At 41.8% G+C, this 18,493-nt stretch overlaps 2 protein-coding genes across 2 annotated transcripts; one reads left to right on the plus strand and one right to left on the minus strand.

Annotated features, from left to right (window-relative positions):
• On the minus strand, positions 1-3,909 carry LOC127759996 (RGG repeats nuclear RNA binding protein A-like). Its single transcript, XM_052284203.1, has 6 exons — positions 3,505-3,909; positions 2,552-2,948; positions 2,304-2,448; positions 602-760; positions 465-521; positions 1-383 (listed from the first exon to the last, which is right to left on the minus strand). Exons 1-6 carry the CDS (start codon positions 3,665-3,667, stop codon positions 183-185), a joined length of 1,122 nt encoding a protein of 373 aa, XP_052140163.1. The 5' UTR covers positions 3,668-3,909; the 3' UTR covers positions 1-182.
• A 1,556-nt stretch (positions 3,910-5,465) lies between these two features.
• LOC127759925 (disease resistance protein RGA5-like) lies at positions 5,466-10,650 on the plus strand. Its single transcript, XM_052284171.1, has 2 exons — positions 5,466-6,610; positions 8,527-10,650. The coding sequence occupies exons 1-2, from the start codon at positions 5,550-5,552 to the stop codon at positions 10,613-10,615; spliced, it is 3,150 nt and encodes a 1,049-aa protein (XP_052140131.1). The 5' UTR covers positions 5,466-5,549; the 3' UTR covers positions 10,616-10,650.
• Positions 10,651-18,493: the final 7,843 nt, after the last annotated feature.

Below are 18,493 nucleotides of genomic sequence, written 5' to 3' on the forward strand. Positions count from 1 at the left end.
AAACCTCCAATGAGATTTTTTGAAAATTACCTTTCAAACATTTGGCTCGGGCGCACGGGTATACATGAGACACAATAGTGGCATATGCGTAGCTTGACAGTACAACACTGATGCAGCAAGCAACGCGTGCAGACACATTTTTAAAATCCCACAAAAAGTGCAAGGAGATCATATCATGGCAGCTAGTGCACCAATCTCCCAGCCAAGCCGGGAAACTGCGCTTGATCTTCAATTCTTGGTGCGGCAACAGGACCTCGAGAGCTATAGCCATCCCGGAATCCTCCACGGTCACCACGTCCTCTGCCACGTCCCCGCCCCCGCCCACCTGGGCTGTAGTATCTTCCACCTTCAGCCGGCTTCAGGAATTCATTGATGCTAAGAGACTGGCGGAAAATAAGATAATGGCTTGAGATTGGAGCAACGTAAGAGCAGATTGGACTGAAATTTGGGAGAAGTCTACAAACCTTCCTGGTGCGTTCATCTCTTTCAACATTTTCTTTCTTTTTGTCCTTGTCAGAACCCTGCATTAAAACAAAGTGGAAGGTGAGCAGCGGGGCTAGTTATGCTCACGGAATTGAGTAAAAGTGCTGCATGAACCTACCAGCTTGATGAACACTTCATCAGAATCCTTCTTCACTGAGAGCTGTTGCATTGACTGCAATTCCATGTCCACCACAACCTTTCTCTCTTCAACCTTCAGTGAAAGCAAAGCTTTCCTCTTCTCCTCCAGTACTTTCTCATATTCCTCCAAAGTCATCTCCTGTGTACCCGAATAGGGAAAAAGAATAATTTAATAAGGAGATGGAATCATAACCCCAAATTATATGGACACATAAACCCATGGCAAACAAAAGGAAACAAAAAAAAAAATCTAACCAAGCCCAACCAATCAATACAACCTCCTAAGCACATACATTTTCAGCTTTGAACAAGCCCATTCTATGAACCAACATAATTTCAATGGATGCACGGCAAGTGTTTTTTTTTTCAACAGATAGCTATTATGTATGGCAGCCTCCTGAATCCATGCATGCTAAAGTAATGCATGAAAACCTTGATGCTTCCACACAAGCTATCTATAGGCTGGGTGAAATTGAGAATTTGCAATGAACCACCTGTTCTGGTGCACAAGACTCACTGGATCAGATCAGCCAAGGGTGCACCAAGAAAGACATGCATGCATGGCTAGGGACTGCTGAATATAATGAATAAGGACAGCAGGCATGTTCTCCACCAGTGTACCTATAGGCTGGGTGAAATTGAGAACTTGCAACGACTACCTGTTCTCTTGGTGTGAAAGATTCACTGGACCAGATCAGCCACAACAATTGGTTGGATCAAGAAAGACAGGCACGGCCAGCCAGCTAGGGATTGCTGAATTTAATGAATAAGGACAGCAGACATGTTCTCTACCAGCATACATATTATCCTGTGTAGGACTCATTTAGCTTGATCAGCTAGGTAAGGAAATAGAAAGGCATAGCCGAGGAATGCTAAATACAAGGAGGACAAAGACATCAAGCATGTTTTTTTACTAGTTAAACTAAAAAATATCATTGAGAAAAAAGAAAGATGAAATTGCGAGCATCCAAATGCTTGCAGTTTTTCGCTCAAATTAACTAGACAGCATCTTATTAACTGGTGATAAACACAAATTACCATACTTAATTATTTATATGCCTGGGCAGGAATGTACTTAAGCTTCAGTTCTTCTAGTGGTGCCTCAGAAATGGATCTGACTTCTGCTTAATTGACAAGTGTAATAACAATTCATAGAAATAAGGGAGGATGCAAATCGCATGAATTATTTAATACTGGTAACAGGTCATAGATTAAGTGAAATTGTGGGGAAAATAAATCCAAGCATCGCAAACTGTAATTGTTTATTCCCATGTGCATGTAAAAGCACAGGTACAAATATAGAATAACAGCTAGATGAGCTAGAACACTGCCATTAAGTTTTCAACGTGAACTTCACAACTGAATTGTAAAATATAACCATTTCCATTATATGACTCATTTATAAATAAAATATCGAAGGAATCACACAATTAGAATAATCATCATTTTGTCTCCATGAATTTTCTGCATTAGGAAATCCACTTGAAGATGGGCATGTGAGAAATTGACTTGCTATAAAAAGTTTAGATAGAAAAAGAGTGTGTTAAATTAGCAAATATTGGTCAAGACATGTAGTTTGCATGTAAATGTTAACTCTTCAATGCATTATCGAGCTAGTTTGTTCTCTGCATCTCCAATCTAGTACTAGAATATAATGGTACAACACAAAACTGGAATTATACCTTGTCTTCAGGTTCCTTTTCTTCCTCTTCATTTGATTCACCCTCCTTGTGTTTCTCGACTTCATCAGATTGTGGTACATCTTCCTGCTTGTTTTCCTCAGTCACGGTAACAGATACTTCAATACTGACAGCCTCACCAGATTCCCTAACAAATCACAAAACCAAAAAGAAACATTAAACTTAAACAAACCCATTAAACATGAAATAGCACTTCCAAAGAATATGAAGTTTCAGATATCAGCATTAACTGGGCAAGGGCTTCATCAGTCACAGTTCCCCAGTTACCACGGCCTGCACCTTCACGTTTCATCCCATACCCTCGACCTGTGCCACTACGACGTTCATAGGCACGGTGAGGAGCACGACCAGACTCATCCCCAGCCTCCCCAACAGTGTAACCGCCACGGTAAGGCTGGCGTGGTCCGTGGCCCCTCTCTGAAGGTCTGCGTTCACCTTCTTCCCTCCTCACAATTCCATCCCCAAAGCCGCTAGCGCCATACCCTCCCTCTACACCGTTGGTATCACCCTCACCAAAATCACGCCTTTGGCCTATCCTGCCTCCACCAAAACCACCACTGCCACGCCCTGGTCCATTGCGGCCTGCCCCCTCACGGGCTGGAGCACCATAGTTCCTGGACTCCTTTACTGCATTGACAAATTAACACTATGTAACTAAATTATCCCCATGTGCGGTGAATACATTGCAGTTAAGGGGTATTAAGAGATATTAAAAAACAAAACTTTAAACGATAATACTCCCTCCGTCTCATATTGTAAGTCACTTTGACTTTTTTCCTAGTTAAATTTCTTTAAATTTATTAAATTTCTACAACACCAAATTAGTTTCATTAAATGTAATATAGAATATATTTTGATAGTATGCTTGTTTTGTGTTAAAAATGTTGCTATATGTCTATATAAACTTAGCCAAACTAGAAAAAATTGACTAGGAAAAAAAGTAAAAGTGACTTATACAAAATGAAAAATTCCAGGCTACTGCAACCACATAGGTACATTGACATAACGTCATACTACTATTACTCTGCAACAGATTGGCACATCTGGACAGAGCATCCCAAATAAATCAAGAACATTTCGATTAAAACGAAGTAAATTTTAGCTTCCCCAATCCCCAGCACAAGGCGCGGACGCTAAAATCCCCGACACCCGATCCAATCCGAGCCAGCCCGTGTGAACTCACCAGCCTGCGCGGGCGGCGGCGGCTTGGTGGGCAGCTTTGCCTGGGCGGCCGGCTTGGGCGACGCGGCCGCCGCCGCCGCCTTCTTCTCGGCGGCGGCGATGAGGTGCGAGGGGTCGTCGTTGTCGACGTCGACGAGCAGGTCGAACTGGTTCTTCGTCCCCATCGGATCCTCCTCCCCCCGCAACAAAACCACCCTCTTGCACAACACCCAAACCACTTAGGACAACGCCGCCGGTGACAAGACCGCCATCAATGGCGGATGGACGAATCAGGCACGATGGGTTGCGGGCGTGCGGGGTTTAGAGGCGGAGGTGGAAGATGCGGGAGGGGTGGTGGCGCGGTGAGTTCACCCTAAAACCCTAACCCTAGCCGCCACCTGGAGCTCACCCCCTCTCTACTCTACCCTCTCCAAACGGAGGGCTTAGTAGTTGTGTGAGTTTAGCTTAGCAAATGACAAATATACCCACGATTTTCCGATTATTCTCGACACCGTGTTCTGCGACGGGAGAGCTTTAGAGCTGAGTGGGTTGGTTGGGTAGTTGTGTCATTTTAGAGCACCGTGCTGGGCTTCTGGGCCGTGACCTGATTTACATGAGAACCCTGTAGAATCGTCTTTGGGCCTGCGGGTAGTGTTAATGGGCTATGTTTTGACTTTGTAAGACCATCGTCTTTGCCGCGTGCTTCCATTATTCCATTAAGCATAAACATAAGAAAAAAGATGAGACCTTTTTAAACTTTAGAAAAGATGTTTGCCTCACCAAAATCGATGTTCGCTATGTGAATCAGGAGGACGGTACTTGTTTGTTTGTCACTTGCCCTTGCATAAGGATATCCATAGTGTGAGTCTTATATAGCCTATATATATATATATTATGAGTGTGGTCATTATAATTATTTATAGCTTGAGCTACTCATACATATGGTTACCTATAAGGAATAAAATAATAATATAATCTCTCTTCTCTCCACATTCTCTTTTTCTAAACATATGAGATATCTAATATAGTTTTGATGGGACCTACCTTATAGCCCACTTATAAACTCAGCCATGGTGAGAAATAAAATAGCTAAGGACAAATGCTCGTGGTCTCATCTATAATGACTAGTTCAGCAATATACATTGCTCATGCCCTAAACGGAGTGGTAGGAGGATTAAAAATTTAGAATTTAGAAGCTGGGCTAATATAACCTTCCAGCTCCAACCTCCAAGTGGACTTATGGCTGAAGAGTGAGAGGAAGGCTTTAGGAGCAAGTCTCGGACCGACTTTCGATTCACTGGTTTCCTGGTCTGCTGGTTCACTTGGAAATAAAGGAATGTGAGGATATTCAATCAGAAGTAAACCTCGGAAACGCAGCTGTTCTTCGCTGTCAAAGATGGAATGATCATTTGGAGGGAGGTTGCTTGCTTTAGAATTTGACAAGTTCAAGATCTGCGGTCGATCCGCCACCTGTTTACATATACCTTTGCCCCCCGTTTCGGCAACCTTGTCTCGATGTTCTACTACGATCCTGTTTGATATAGCTTCAAATCTTAGAGCAATGATAGATTTGAATTTTGTATGTTAAATTTTAAATTTTATCTAAAACAGACGCAAAATAATTTATCTAATTATCGTAATCGCTAATTTAAATCCATGCATTTGGGGAGATATGAATACCCAGATCTAACGAATCTCGACTCTATATTTGTGCCAAAGAGAACCTACTTATACTTACCTCCTAAATCAATTCGGAAGTGTTTGAGAGGACAATAAACAAAAAGATTGAGAAGATACACAAAACGATGTAAGTCATTATCATATGAGTAGTTAAGTATTAGTTATTTTAGTCTTAAAAATATAATAATATTATTTATAAAGTAACTTCCTCATGTTATTTTAAAATGCATTGTTTAGTAGTTTGGGAAGCGTGCACGAGAAAAACAAGCCACTTCTAAAAACACGCTCCATAGTGATGTAGAGAAGAAAAAATAGAGAGGAGAAGTCACCGCTCATACAAGGACAACCTTCACACAAACTTCATATATGTTAGTTTTAATTTTATGGATGAATGATGCAGATAGCCAGATAAAATTAAAAATTTACTCTAATGTATTAGATGCAATGCATTTATATATGTTAGTTTTAATTTTATGGATGAATGATGCAGATAGCATAAAATTGAAGGTGACCATCATCAACTGTATTATAAAAACTTGCAGGCGGTTTGGCCAACCCGGCTATGAGCCTATAAATAGAGCTAGCGAGCTAGAAGGAGCAGCTATGGAGCTGACGGCGGGGGCGATGAGCCTGCTCCTCAAGAAGGTCTGCGAGCTGCTCATGGCTGAGCTCAACCTGGACAAGAAGTTGACGAAGAGCATCGGAGATCTCCGGACGGAGCTGACCATGATGCACGGCGTCGTGCGCTGGATCGGCGAGGTGCCACCGGAGCAACTCGACGGGCAGGTGAGGCTGTGGGCGCGGCAGGTCCGCGAGATCTCCTACGACATGGAGGACGCCGTCGACGCCTACCTGGTGCGCGTCGCCGACGGCGAGCCGGAGGCAGCCAAGCAGAACCGGCGGCTCAGCGAGTCCCTGAAGAGAGCCGCCCGGTTGTTCACCAAGGGCAGGGCTCTCCATCAGATCGCCGGCGCCGTGGAAGAAGCCCAGGGCCGCGGCAAGTCGCTGTCCGACCTGCGTCAGAAGTACGGCGGCCTCAAGCTGCACGGCGCCGGCGAGGGGTGCGCCGCCATTGACCCTCGGCTCACAGCTCTGTACGTCGAGGTGGCCAAGCTCGTCGGCGTCGACAAGGCCAGGGACGAGCTGAGCGAGCTGCTGCTGTCTTCTTCAGGTGGCTCGATGCAGCAGCAGCAGCAGCTGAGGACGGTCTCGGTCTTTGGATTTGGCGGGCTGGGGAAGACGACTCTTGCCAGAGCGGTTTATGAGAGCATCAGGGAGCAATTTGATTGCGCTGCTTTTGTTTCCGTGTCCAGGAATCCCAACATCACCAAGATTTTCAGGAAATTGCTGTTTGAACTTGACCGGGAACAGTATTCAGACATCAATGATTTAGACAGAGATGATGTACAGCTAATTGATGAGCTGAGAAGTTTTCTCCAGAGTAGAAGGTACACACTGCTGAGCTTTGAGGTCGATTTTCTTCAGTATTAAAAGTTACTCCATCCGTTTCATAATGTAAAACTTTTTAGCATTGCCTATATTCATATAAATATTAATGAATGAATGCTAGAAATTCTTACATTATGAAACGGAGGAATTACTAATGACATTAGTGTTACATTACCATTGGTGGACTTCTTGTTGAGAATAAGTGTTACGCCTTATTCTCAGGTTTCCGTCAGAAGTTCAGAGACGAGTTCCTTCAGTAAAATAGGAAACAGAGTCACTGTTACACATTTCACCCTAATATACTAGGCAATACTTTTCTCTCTTTTTTTCCCCAGAAAACAGAAATGCTATACATTTCACTGATTTCTGCAATTAATGCTAGCTCTTACAAAATGATATAGGTATCTCATTATAATTGATGACATTTGGGATGAAAAATTGTGGGGATTTATCAATACTAGCACATTAGTACTTAATCAGTGATTGACCTGTTTGTTCAGAGCAAGGGAATAAGTGATAAGCATTTCTTATTGGGGAAAATAGTGCGAGAGTATTATGAACTGTTTGGTACAGCTTCAGTTCCACCTCTCCTAAAGTTAGAGCCCAACCATATAGTTTCAGTTCCACCTAAAATAAGAGTGGAGCTGGATGAATCGCTCTCGCAAAATGAACTAGAGAGTTGAGACGGTTTAGGCTGCTCCACAACTTCACTTCAGACCCAACTCATAAAGTTAAATTTAGGAGTTGGAGCTCTACCAAACAGGCCATATATTGTTTTCTTCTGATATGTTCTTTGTTTCCGTTGTCTCTCTAACATATGATGAAATAGAGTAATTGCTACACAATTAAGTATTTAACATCTCTTGTATCCTCTCTTACTATAAAGTTATAGCCCATTAATTCTTACAGCTTAACATTCAAATATGATGCATTATCATCCAATAACAATTATTACATTTAAACATCATGCAAGCATGCTATATTATCTATAATTTAATAATCATCCCAAATAATTCACATAATATTTCAATATATCTCTCCATTATTTTTTAAATATTCATATAGGTATATATCTATATAGTTCATTCTCACTTAGTTCATGTTGTTTTTATTTTCTCTCATTAAGTCATATCACATCAATTGTTTTTAGTCCTTAGATGATTAATCTAGGCAAAATGGTTCAAATTATCTTGCTACTTTTCTTCTCTCATTAAGTCATATTATCTCAATTTTTTAGCCCTTAGATGTATGGTCTAAGTTATCTTCTTTTTTTTTTCTCATAAAATCACATCATTTTACTTTACATTTGAACATCATTCTACATATCATTTTAATTTAAATCATATCAACTTATGAAAACTTATGTTTATGTAATATTTATGTAAGCTTATGTTGTTTAAGCTATCTTACACATTATTTTAACTTATTGTTATCATAGTAAATTCCTGCAACAACGTGTGGGTTTCACCTAGTTATTAATGTAGGAGTGCTAACAATCATTTTGCTTTCTTTCATAAAACAGTTACGGCCTTGTTTAGTTCGTGAAAAAAAAATTTAGGTGTCACATCGGATGTTTGATTGGATGTTGGAAGGTGTTTTCGGACACGAACGAAAAAACTAATTTCATAACTCGCCCGGAAACCGCAAGACGAATCTTTTGGGCCTAATTAAGCCGTCATTAGCACATGTGGGGGTACTGTAGCACTTATGGCTAATCATGAACTAACTAGGCTCAAAAGATTCGTCTCGCGATTTCCGTACAAACTGTGCAATTAGTTTTGTTTTTATCTATATTTAATGTTTCATGCATGTGTCTAAAGATTCGATGTGACATTTTTGGGAAAAAAAATTTTGGGAACTAAACCAGGCCTACATTTCACTGATTTACCCAATTAATGCCTTGTTACAAATGTAGGTACCTCATTGTAATTGATGACCTCTGGGATGAAAATGTGTGGAAATTCATCAAGTGTGTTTTATATGAGAACAATCTCAGCAGTCGAATAATCACAACAACACGCAAAATCAATGTCTCTAAAGCTTGTTGCTCTTCGGGTGATGACAAGATTTATGAAATGAAACGTCTTTCGGATGATGATTCCAAGAAGCTCTTATACACAAGGATATTTACCCATGAGAACAACTGTCCTCATGAATTGAAACAAGTATCTACAGACATTTTGAAGAAATGTGACGGGGTACCATTAGCAATCATCACTATAGCTAGTCTGTTGGCCGGTAATAATAATAGGCCCATAAAAAGTAAGGATCAATGGCACAATTTGCTCAATTCTATTGGCCGGGGACTCACAGTAGGTGAAGGTGTGGATGATATGCAGAAGATATTATCATTTAGCTACTATGATTTACCTCCTCATCTGAAGACATGTTTACTGTATCTAAGTATATTTCCAGAAGATTATGAAATTGAGAGAGATCGGTTAATATGGAGGTGGATAGCTGAAGATTTTGTCCAATGTGAAAATAATTGGGACAACTTATTTGAGGTCGGAGAGAGTTACTTCAATGAGCTTATAAACAGAAGCATGGTTGAGCCAGTCGGCATCGACTTTGAAGGCAGAGCTCAAGCTTGTCGCGTGCATGATATGATGCTTGATTTTATCCTTTCCCTATCAAAAGAAGAAAATTTTATTACTATAATAGATGACAGTGAGCACAGAACATCTTGGCAACATAAGAATGATAATAAGATTCGCAGGTTATCCATCCAAAACACTTGCAGAATGGCAGAAGAGGCTACAGCAAGCAGCATGTCACAAGTGAGATCCTTCACTTTGTTCAGACCTGGTGTTAATTCGATGCCATCCCTGTCACTGTTTCAGGTTCTTCGTGTACTGGATTTAGAAGGCTGTGATCTCAGTAAATTTAGCAATCTTAATCTGAGGCATGTCGGTAAGCTCTCTCACCTGAGGTACCTTGGGCTAAGACGAACATACATCGCTGAGCTCCCTAAAGAGATCGGAAATCTGAAGGTTTTGCAGACGCTGGACATCAGAGGAGCTCATGGCATACGGGAGTTGCCGCCGGCGATCACCGGGCTGAGGCAATTGATGTGCCTTCGCCTCGATTGGGACACCAGGCTACCAAGAAATGGTGGGCTCGCAACCCTGACGTCGCTGGAGGAGATGACCGGGCTCAGAGTTCGCCGTGATTCTGCAGACGGCGTCGTCAGAGAGCTTCGCTGTCTGAAGAAGCTCAGGGTGCTCCGGCTCCAGTGGGGAGAGATGGAGCACGGCGCGGGCAGAGCTGTGGTGGGGGCTCTCGGCGAGCTGCAGGGGATCCAGAGCATCGAGATTTACGCTTACGGCGGTGGCGGCGGCGGCATCGGTAACGTCGGCGACGGCTGGGTGCCTCCGGCGTGCCTCCGCCGGTTCGTGTCGAACGGGCCCACGAGCGCGTTCTCGGCGCTGCCGGCGTGGGTGCGCTGCTCGCCTCTGCCGCGCCTCGCCTTCCTCGACGTGTGGGTGGATCGGGTGAGGCGGGGCGACATCGGCGTCGTCGGGGAGCTGCCGGCCCTCCAGTCTCTCCGGCTGCGGGCCACCGGCCGGATAGACGCGCGCCCGGCAGTGGAGCGGTTCGCGGTGCGCGCCGGCGCGTTCCCCTGCGCGGCGGCGTGCGCGCTCCTGCACTTCGTGACGGCGCCGTCCATGTTCCCGCGAGGCGCCATGCCGAGGGTTCGGCGGCTCTCGTTCAGCCTCAGGGCATGGGACTTCGCCGCCGGCGGCGATGGCGGCGGTGGTGGTGGGCTTAGGCTTGGGCTGCGCGATCTGGGCATGCAGAACCTCCCTTCGCTCGAGGACGTTCGCGTCGAGGTTTGGTACAAGAACACGGGAGATGGCGGTGGTTCGGCGGTGACGAGGAAGGTGGAGGAGGCACTGCGACGCGTGGCGGCCGTCCATCCCAACCGTCCGGCCATCAACATCCGCAGGAGGAAGATGACGACTGGATCGGCCCAATCCGATTCTTCCACTTTGTCTATCTAAATCCAATCAATAATAATCGGCATGTTTTGGCAAAAGAAAAAAAAAGTCTGAATTATACCCCTGATTGAGTGAATATGAATTACCCCCATATACTCGAAAACCAGACATTGTTTCACCCCTGAAGTTTTAACACTAGACAAAACCCCCCGAGCACTGTTGTGAGTGGTTTAGGGTTCGAATAGCAAACACGTGCTGTCCTGCATGGCAAGAGAAAGCCTCATCAACATAATAGAGCCTTTCTCCTTCTATTCTCTCACTCTCTCTCCTAGAAAATTCCCTATTCCTTCTCTCAAAGCCCTAGCCAAAGGTGAGGGTGGCAACTGCGGTGAGACGGCGGTGAGGACAACGAATACGGAGGCAAGGTGGAGCGGTCGATCTCTCCCTATGTCTATACCCTCGAAATTCCCCTTTCCCTCCCCCTCTCTCTCTGCGGCAAGAAGAGGCCATGAACACAAGAAACAATAGGCCCCGCCTCCCATGGAGCGGCAGCAACAGACCCACGGGTGGAGCCCGACATCATTGCCACATGTCTCTTTGAGTTCCCATTCTAGCATCGGCAGTGGGAGCACCAGCCACAGCAAGGAGATCATCCCCTCAAGTTCCTGTTCCACCACCTTAGCACAGACACATTAGAGGAGCCTGACACCGTTATTGGGTTCCCCTTCGACGCTGGTCAACATATGACGTTGGGAGTAGCACCAGCACAAGCCGCGTCGACGAGATCATCAACTCGCCGTGGAAGTCGCCTTCAGAGAAAGGTTGTTCGCGGATGATACGACAACAACAGAAGCTCTGCCAGTGGAGAGGAATGGGAAGGGAAAGGGGGAAGGCTGGGAGCTTCTCCTTCCCCCACCTCGAGGTGCCGCCGGTCATTATCAACGTGGTCGGAGGGTGCTTGACCTGGCGGGGCTGGAGAGGTTGCTGTGGTATGGGGAGGCCGTTGCGGAACTCGCATGGTTCATGGAGCTGTGCGCCGGTGGGGGTGGTGTGCTGATGCCCTCGCTCGAGCCCGTCGAGTGTGCGTTCTGGGCCCTCAAATTTGAGTGAGGGAGAGGGGAATTTCTGGGGGAGAGAGTAGAGGGGGAAGGGTTTTTTGATGCTGACTAGGCTTTTTTTTTTGCCACCATTTTTTCCATTTCTCCACCTACATGCAACATATTTTTTTTAATAAATACTAGGAGTCGACTTTGAGCTGTTGTTATGGATAGCAACAATATTTCTCATTCCTTCGCTCTCTCTTTCATATCACCAAATTTATTAGTACGATAATAAAGAAAGTCTATTATTAAATACTGCTGTACATGCTCCCCTTATATTGGCTGGCTGTCTGACCTTGTACGCAGTAGGCCGGGCCACTTGAACTTACGTCCCCGACCCTAGTCTGCTCCCAGAGTCCCAGTACTCGCATCGGCTTGAGGCTGGCCTTCATTGTTATCATGCATAGGCGCTCTCGACTCTCGAGCCCAAACAAGGTACTCCAATACTTAGGTCTGATTTGATTTGTGGTCTAAATTAGTCTTTCTAATTTTTTTAGTATCAAATTTTGACAAGTTTTAACATAGCTAATCTTGACAAGGGAAAGTTGTGTTTGGATTAAACCCAAAATACCTAAGTTAACTATTGAAATAGCCTATTTTTTAAGCATGTCAAATTTTAGCCTCAAACCAAATTGACACTAAACACTATTGAAGAGCCTGTTTATATTGTAGCCAAAATAAACCTTACCAAATTTTGTTATTGGCAATTTAATAATATTGTCAAGTTTTGATATGCATGATTTCTTATGTGTTTACTAAAGTTTGGTAAAAAAAAACTAAATGGATGCATATATCTAGTAACTTTACAAAAGAAATGATATGATTTGAAATGACATCAATAGAAACAACCTCGAAATTGCTAAAAATTAGCAAGGATAATTTAGGCCACAAACCAAATGCATGATTAACTTCGCACCCCTGCAAGTACTGTACCTACTTCCGGCTCCACCCTGCAGGCTCCGGCGCGCCGGCGACAAGGTAAGCAGCATATGCGTGCGCGCGTTTGACCCGCTCCCCTGCTGGTCCGGTGTTGGTCAGCTGCATTGCATGCACGCTGGATTATCATCATCGATCACTGGTTGATCGATCAACTTGGGGCTCCAGGAGTCATATCGATCTGGCGTTCGGCGGAAGCAAATTAAACTCCGGTATATCACACGACCACGCTAATCTAATCCATTCGCGCCAGCTTCCTCTGCAAGTGAGCGAGCCTGTACGGCCGCCAGTTAACTATACTCCCACCACCCAAACTAACCTCTTTCTTTCCTTTGATAGCAATACTTGTGTTGTGCTTAGCCATACTGTACTGCTGCTACTAGCAGAATGTATAGCTGACTAGCTGTTGCCGACGCCCAATTGTCGATAGTAGCTTCCACCCACAGCTTCACAGTCACAGCTAGGTTGGTACTACTACTTGGTGTATAGGAGTACCGTCTTGCCCCCACTGCACGCGGCCAATTCCATTGTATGGAGAGAATTGAAAATGCACCACACCATCACACCATCTTGCTGCCTGCACCGCACGTTTTGCCCTATCAGTGGCGAATGCAGGTTTAAAATACAGATGAGATGGCAGAGCAAAGCTCTAATTAGGTGATGGCACGCATACAAACCGTAGTCGCTAGTTCACGGCATTGGCGCAACAGCACACTGCATGGACATTGAGAAAGTTAACAACGAAGATTGTTAGTCGAACAAATGTATATGACTTATATGTAGAGAAATAAAAAAATAAGAAATGTTCTTAGATGATAAAGGGAACCACTTTCAATAGTTCATGGGGCGGGGTATAAAACGAGATGAAAAATTATTTAGGGGTTTAAGTGCTTCGTCAAAATAGTTCAAGTGAGTATGGATTTTTTATATATTTATCAATTTAACTATTTATTATAGATTATATTAGGGGACATATCCGATGAAAATGAGCTAAGTGTTCAAAACTCGTGAAAATCATATCTAAAAGTTTTGTAAATTCATGAAAAAAATACTAGAGATAGGTGTAGATATAAAATACATTCTCACCAAATCTCAAGTTCAAACTCAACTTCGTTTAGGAGTAACAAAAAAGACAAATTTCATGTGAATAGTAACAGGACACTATTCACCTGAAATTTGTCTTTTTTGTTTCTCATAAACGAACTTGAGTTTGGAGTTGAGATTTGGTGAGAATGTATTTTATATCTACACCAATCTCTAGTATTTTTTTCATAAATTTAAGAAACTTTTAGGTATGATTTTCACGAGTTTTCAACACTTAGCTCATTTTCACCGGACATGTCCTCATTATATTATGTGCTAAAGAAATAGAAAGAAAATCGAATTTTATATATGGCCAAAATCAGAAACGGTCAAAAAAAAAGGTACTACTTATACATGAATTTTCATAAATGTTTTTGTTCCTACTTAAAATACTTAATTTATCTAATTATTTAATAGTAGAATAATGACTAATGTATTATAAATAGGACTAAAATGAGGTTTGGGGGTGTGGGGCGATACGGACCGTAGCTAGGCCGGCCGACCCACCATGCCCAATGGGTGTGTCCGCCACTGTTGCCCATTCTGTTTTGGTCCACATCCAAGTAGCATCCGCATTGTGTAGCGCATATGTTTGGGAGCTGGTTTGCTGGAATTTATAATAATTTGAAAGCACATGTCCTATTAGGAGCGTATGCTACTTGTTAGTCGCTTTGGCTATATAGGAATAATGTGGTTTTTTTTTATAAAAATAAGTTATATCTTCACCTTTGCAGGTTATATATTCTCTTATTCATTGGCTTCGTACATGGGCTATCTTATAGAAGCCTCAAGCCTGCTTCGCGGGGTATGGTGGTTGCGGCATGTATAAATTTGGAGAAGGTAGTCAAGGAGTTTTTTACCCTGGGATATGGGTAAATCTAGTCTTTGAATTGATGGCTCTTAATACTCCGTGATTTTAGCCAGGGAGCTGTTCATGGGTGTCGATTTAGTCTTTGGATTAATGGTTCTCAGTACTCCATGTTATTCTTTTTTTTAAGCATGGTTTCGTATATTCGGTTGTATGTATCTTAGTTGTGCAGAGATTGAAAGTGTTCTTAGAATAATTGTATCACTTTAATTTAATTGACTGGGTTCAATAAAGACATCATTATCTTAAAAAAATATTGCTACGTGCTACAAGACCGAAAAGGACCAGTATGCCGAACGGTGAATTTCCACTCTGTACCGAAGGATCCATCCTTTTAAGATGGCCAACATAGTTTTGTTGGTGCACATTCGGTAATTTGTTTATGTGAGTTGAAATTATGGATTTACTGAAACTAACCAAACTCTCTACAATTTGCACATCTACATATGTACGAGTGGGAGGAGGCGAGACGGGAGCGACGGCTAGGGTTTGAGGGTGGGTGGGCTAGTGAGGGTCATTATGCGGAAAAGCCCATCGACTTTATCATTTTACAGCACGGTCCTGATTCGCGTTTTTCTCTCCCTTGCACGAAATATCCGGCCACTACAAGGGCCTGCAAAACATCGGCTCAGAGGAAAGGTTCGCGAGGGACCCATATCGAATTACACAGAAAGTGGAGGACTTTTTCACAAAACGACCACCCCGTGCACACTTACTGTGGCGAAATCCGATGTGGGGTCGCTCCTCGCGCGTCCTTCATGCGCCCCTTAATATTCTCCGATTTGTACATGAAATTATTTTTATAGTAACACAATTGAGTAATAACTTTGATGTAGTCAATCAAATCACACCATTGTATGAATGAAAATCGTCGGAAAATTAAGACGTGTACATGAAAACGCTGTAGTTAGTTAGTCACAAATAGATACTCATAGCCCCTAGGGGTTGTAATTGTTTTCTTCTTTTCAATGAAATAGACACAATCTCGTGAAAGTGCGTTAAAAGCACACCATTATGATCTATAGTTCAACTGATACAAGATAGTGGTGGTGTTAGCAGCACAATAAATACCTTGGACTACCTAGTACAAAAAATATATAGGGAACTGTTAATTGAGGGGGTGTTTAGATCCATGGGTGTAAAGTTTTGGTGTATCACATCGGATATGCGGACACACATTTAAAGTATTAAACGTAGACTAATAAAAAAACTAATTACAGAGTCCGCCTGTAAACTGCGAGATGAATTTATTAATCCTAATTAATACGTCATTAGCAAATATTTACTGTAGCACCACATTGTCAAATCATGGAGCAATTAGGCTTAAAAGATTTGTCTCGCAATTTACACTTAATCTATGTAATTAGTTATTTTTTTTATATTTAATACTCCATGCATATGTCCAAACATTTGATGTGACAGGGTGAAAAATTTTAGGGTGGAATTTAAACAGGGCTTGAGATTGTATCTTTCCTCCATATTTTTAAACGGAAATGAGAAATTATCACATCGATATAGAAGACTGATGCATCAAATTCTATTATCCAAAAATCAAATTCTAGACTTTTATAGCTATTACTGTATTTTATCTGCTAAAAACATAGATACATGTTTCATCGTCGTGATATATGAAACCAAAACATATGAGAATGTTTGCGAAGTGAGCATAGATTAACTTATTAGTTTTTTTTAATTAGAACCTGCCCACTTGGATTGTCCTAGATTTAGCACCGTTGCTCGCATTTACGGCTAATTATTCTTTTATTGGTAAGCGATATACTAGTCAACAGTGAGACGTACATGATGAATATAAGTTCATATGGATGAGTGTGCTTGTGTTGTGAGTAGGGGTGAAAACGGTATGGAAACTTTCCGGATTCCGGACCTATTTTCGAAAACGGAATATGTCGGTCGGAATCTTTTCGGAATTTTTCGGAAACGAAAACTAATTCGGAAATATTTTCTTGGAAACGGAACCGAAAACGGTAAGGGCAGTTTCCATCAGAACTCGGAATCGGTCGGAAACTTTCCGAAAATTTTCTTGGAATTTCCGGAAATTTTGTAACTAAAATACCCTGGATTCTTTTTTTTAAGCACTAAATAATGAATACCATGGTATTTGGCTTTTATTTTTTTAAAAAAATATTTGTTATACAAATCTGAAGTTACATAAGAATTTTTTTTATGCATTGGGATTTATTAACAACATTACTCTCTTAAATATAGATAATTTATTTCATAGATTTTATTTTGTGATGTACTGTTGAGACTTAATAATTGGACTTATATGATTGTGTTTTATGATGAATTGTTGACCGTTGAGACTTGAGAATTGTATTTATCAGTTTGAGGGGTTTTTGTATTCTGATAAATTTTCGTTACCGTATTCGCACCAGTTCGTTTTCACTCCGTTTTCGGTTTCGATAATATTCGATTCCGTTTTCGTATCCGGGGTTTCCGATTATGAAAAAAAAAATAAAAACGAAAATGATAAAGATAGTTTCCGTCCGTTTCCGTAGCGTTTTCACCCCTAGTTGTGAGCTTCTGTATTTGTACCGTGTTTAAAAAGATATACGAGAATGTTCATAAATAAGGTAAGGAAGACTCTTTGTTGTTCCTCGGAGGATAGAGTACATATTTCCTTAACCGCAGATGAAGTGTTTATTTTTGTTGCAGTAAAAGGAATACACATGAAAATACACCTTTATAAATGTAAAATGTAAGAGCACAATATGACCACTAGTGCCTGAAGAATGCTAATTTCACGCCTCTTCGAATAGAACAAGCGTGGTGGTTTTATTCAGATGAGATAAAATTATGTAAGGCATCATGTGCGGAGGATAATACTTCAGATCAGATAATGATCTGGATTAGTCTACTATACTTCGCCACCAAAGCACTACAGGCCAGCGGAATTAATTAGCAAAAAAACCGGATCAAAGAGCACTTTGGCAACTACTACATGGCTAATCCGGTAGCTGTCTGATATCTTCTTGCTTCTCTAAGTAGAGGCAGTGGAAGAACACAACCTAAACAAACAATATTATCCCCATCTTATCTGCACAAACATGTTACATTAAATTCAGTAATGGCTGTCCCTGTCATGGACTGATAGCATGCACTCTGCTCAAATCTTTTCTGCTTTATCGGTGGATCGAAGATTCCAAGCTGAAGAAAGTAGCAGCAAGCTAGCCTAGAATTCAGAAAGACTGGAGATAATGAAAAATATTCTCAATGCATGGGATCCGATTAGCTAGAATATTGAGATTTGGATAGGATAACAATGATTAAAATCACTCCCAAACTTTTCCACCATTAGAAGAGCTTTTGTTCCCTTGTTTGGTAGCTTTGACATGTTTTTTTTTTCTCTGAACCTGTGCAATCAAATACGGTAAGATAAGGGCTACTTGTTCTTCAAAATAGACTGATACACAAAAGATGCCCTATCACAGCCTCACTTGGATGTCCATTGACCGCTATAGTCTAGAGTATTTGATTGATGCTTTCTCAAATACTATATCTGAAGGGCTAGCCGACAAGATGCTTGTGTTTCTCAAGGAAACTGATAAATAGGCTTAGGTTTGGTTGAGAATTTAGGTCAGAGTTTGATATGAACCGTCTTGATTTTTTTATCTTCCAATACATGTGAAACTCATGTGTTATTTTGCATATCACCATTTAACTTGGTACTTTTTTTTAAGAACATACTAACTCCGTCTCAAAATAAGTGCAGTTTTACACTATTCATCTTCAACGTTTGACCGTTCATCTTATTTAAAATTTTTTTTATAATTATTATTTTTATTGTTATTAGATGATAAAAACATGAATAGTACTTTATGTGTGACTAATTTTTTTTAAAATTTTTCATAAATTTTTCAAATAAGACGGACGGTCAAATGTTGGACACGGATTTCGACGACTGCACTTATTTTGGGACAGAGGTAGTAACTT

This window comes from Oryza glaberrima, chromosome 1 (genome assembly GCF_000147395.1).
Source record: "Oryza glaberrima chromosome 1, OglaRS2, whole genome shotgun sequence".
NCBI lineage: Eukaryota > Viridiplantae > Streptophyta > Magnoliopsida > Poales > Poaceae > Oryza > Oryza glaberrima.

Coding starts and splice junctions, on each gene's coding strand:
- LOC127759996 (XM_052284203.1), bottom strand. CDS start 3,667: ATGGGGACGAAGAACCAGTTCGACCTGCTCGTCGACGTCGACAACGAC. Junction 2,449..2,551: donor ACTGATGAAGCCCTTGCCCA/GTTAATGCTGAT, acceptor GTGATTTGTTAG/GGAATCTGGTGAGGCTGTCA. Junction 384..464: donor GAGATGAACGCACCAGGAAG/GTTTGTAGACTT, acceptor ATTTTCCGCCAG/TCTCTTAGCATCAATGAATT.
- LOC127759925 (XM_052284171.1), top strand. CDS start 5,550: ATGAATGATGCAGATAGCCAGATAAAATTAAAAATTTACTCTAATGTA. Junction 6,611..8,526: donor AGTTTTCTCCAGAGTAGAAG/GTACACACTGCT, acceptor TTACAAATGTAG/GTACCTCATTGTAATTGATG.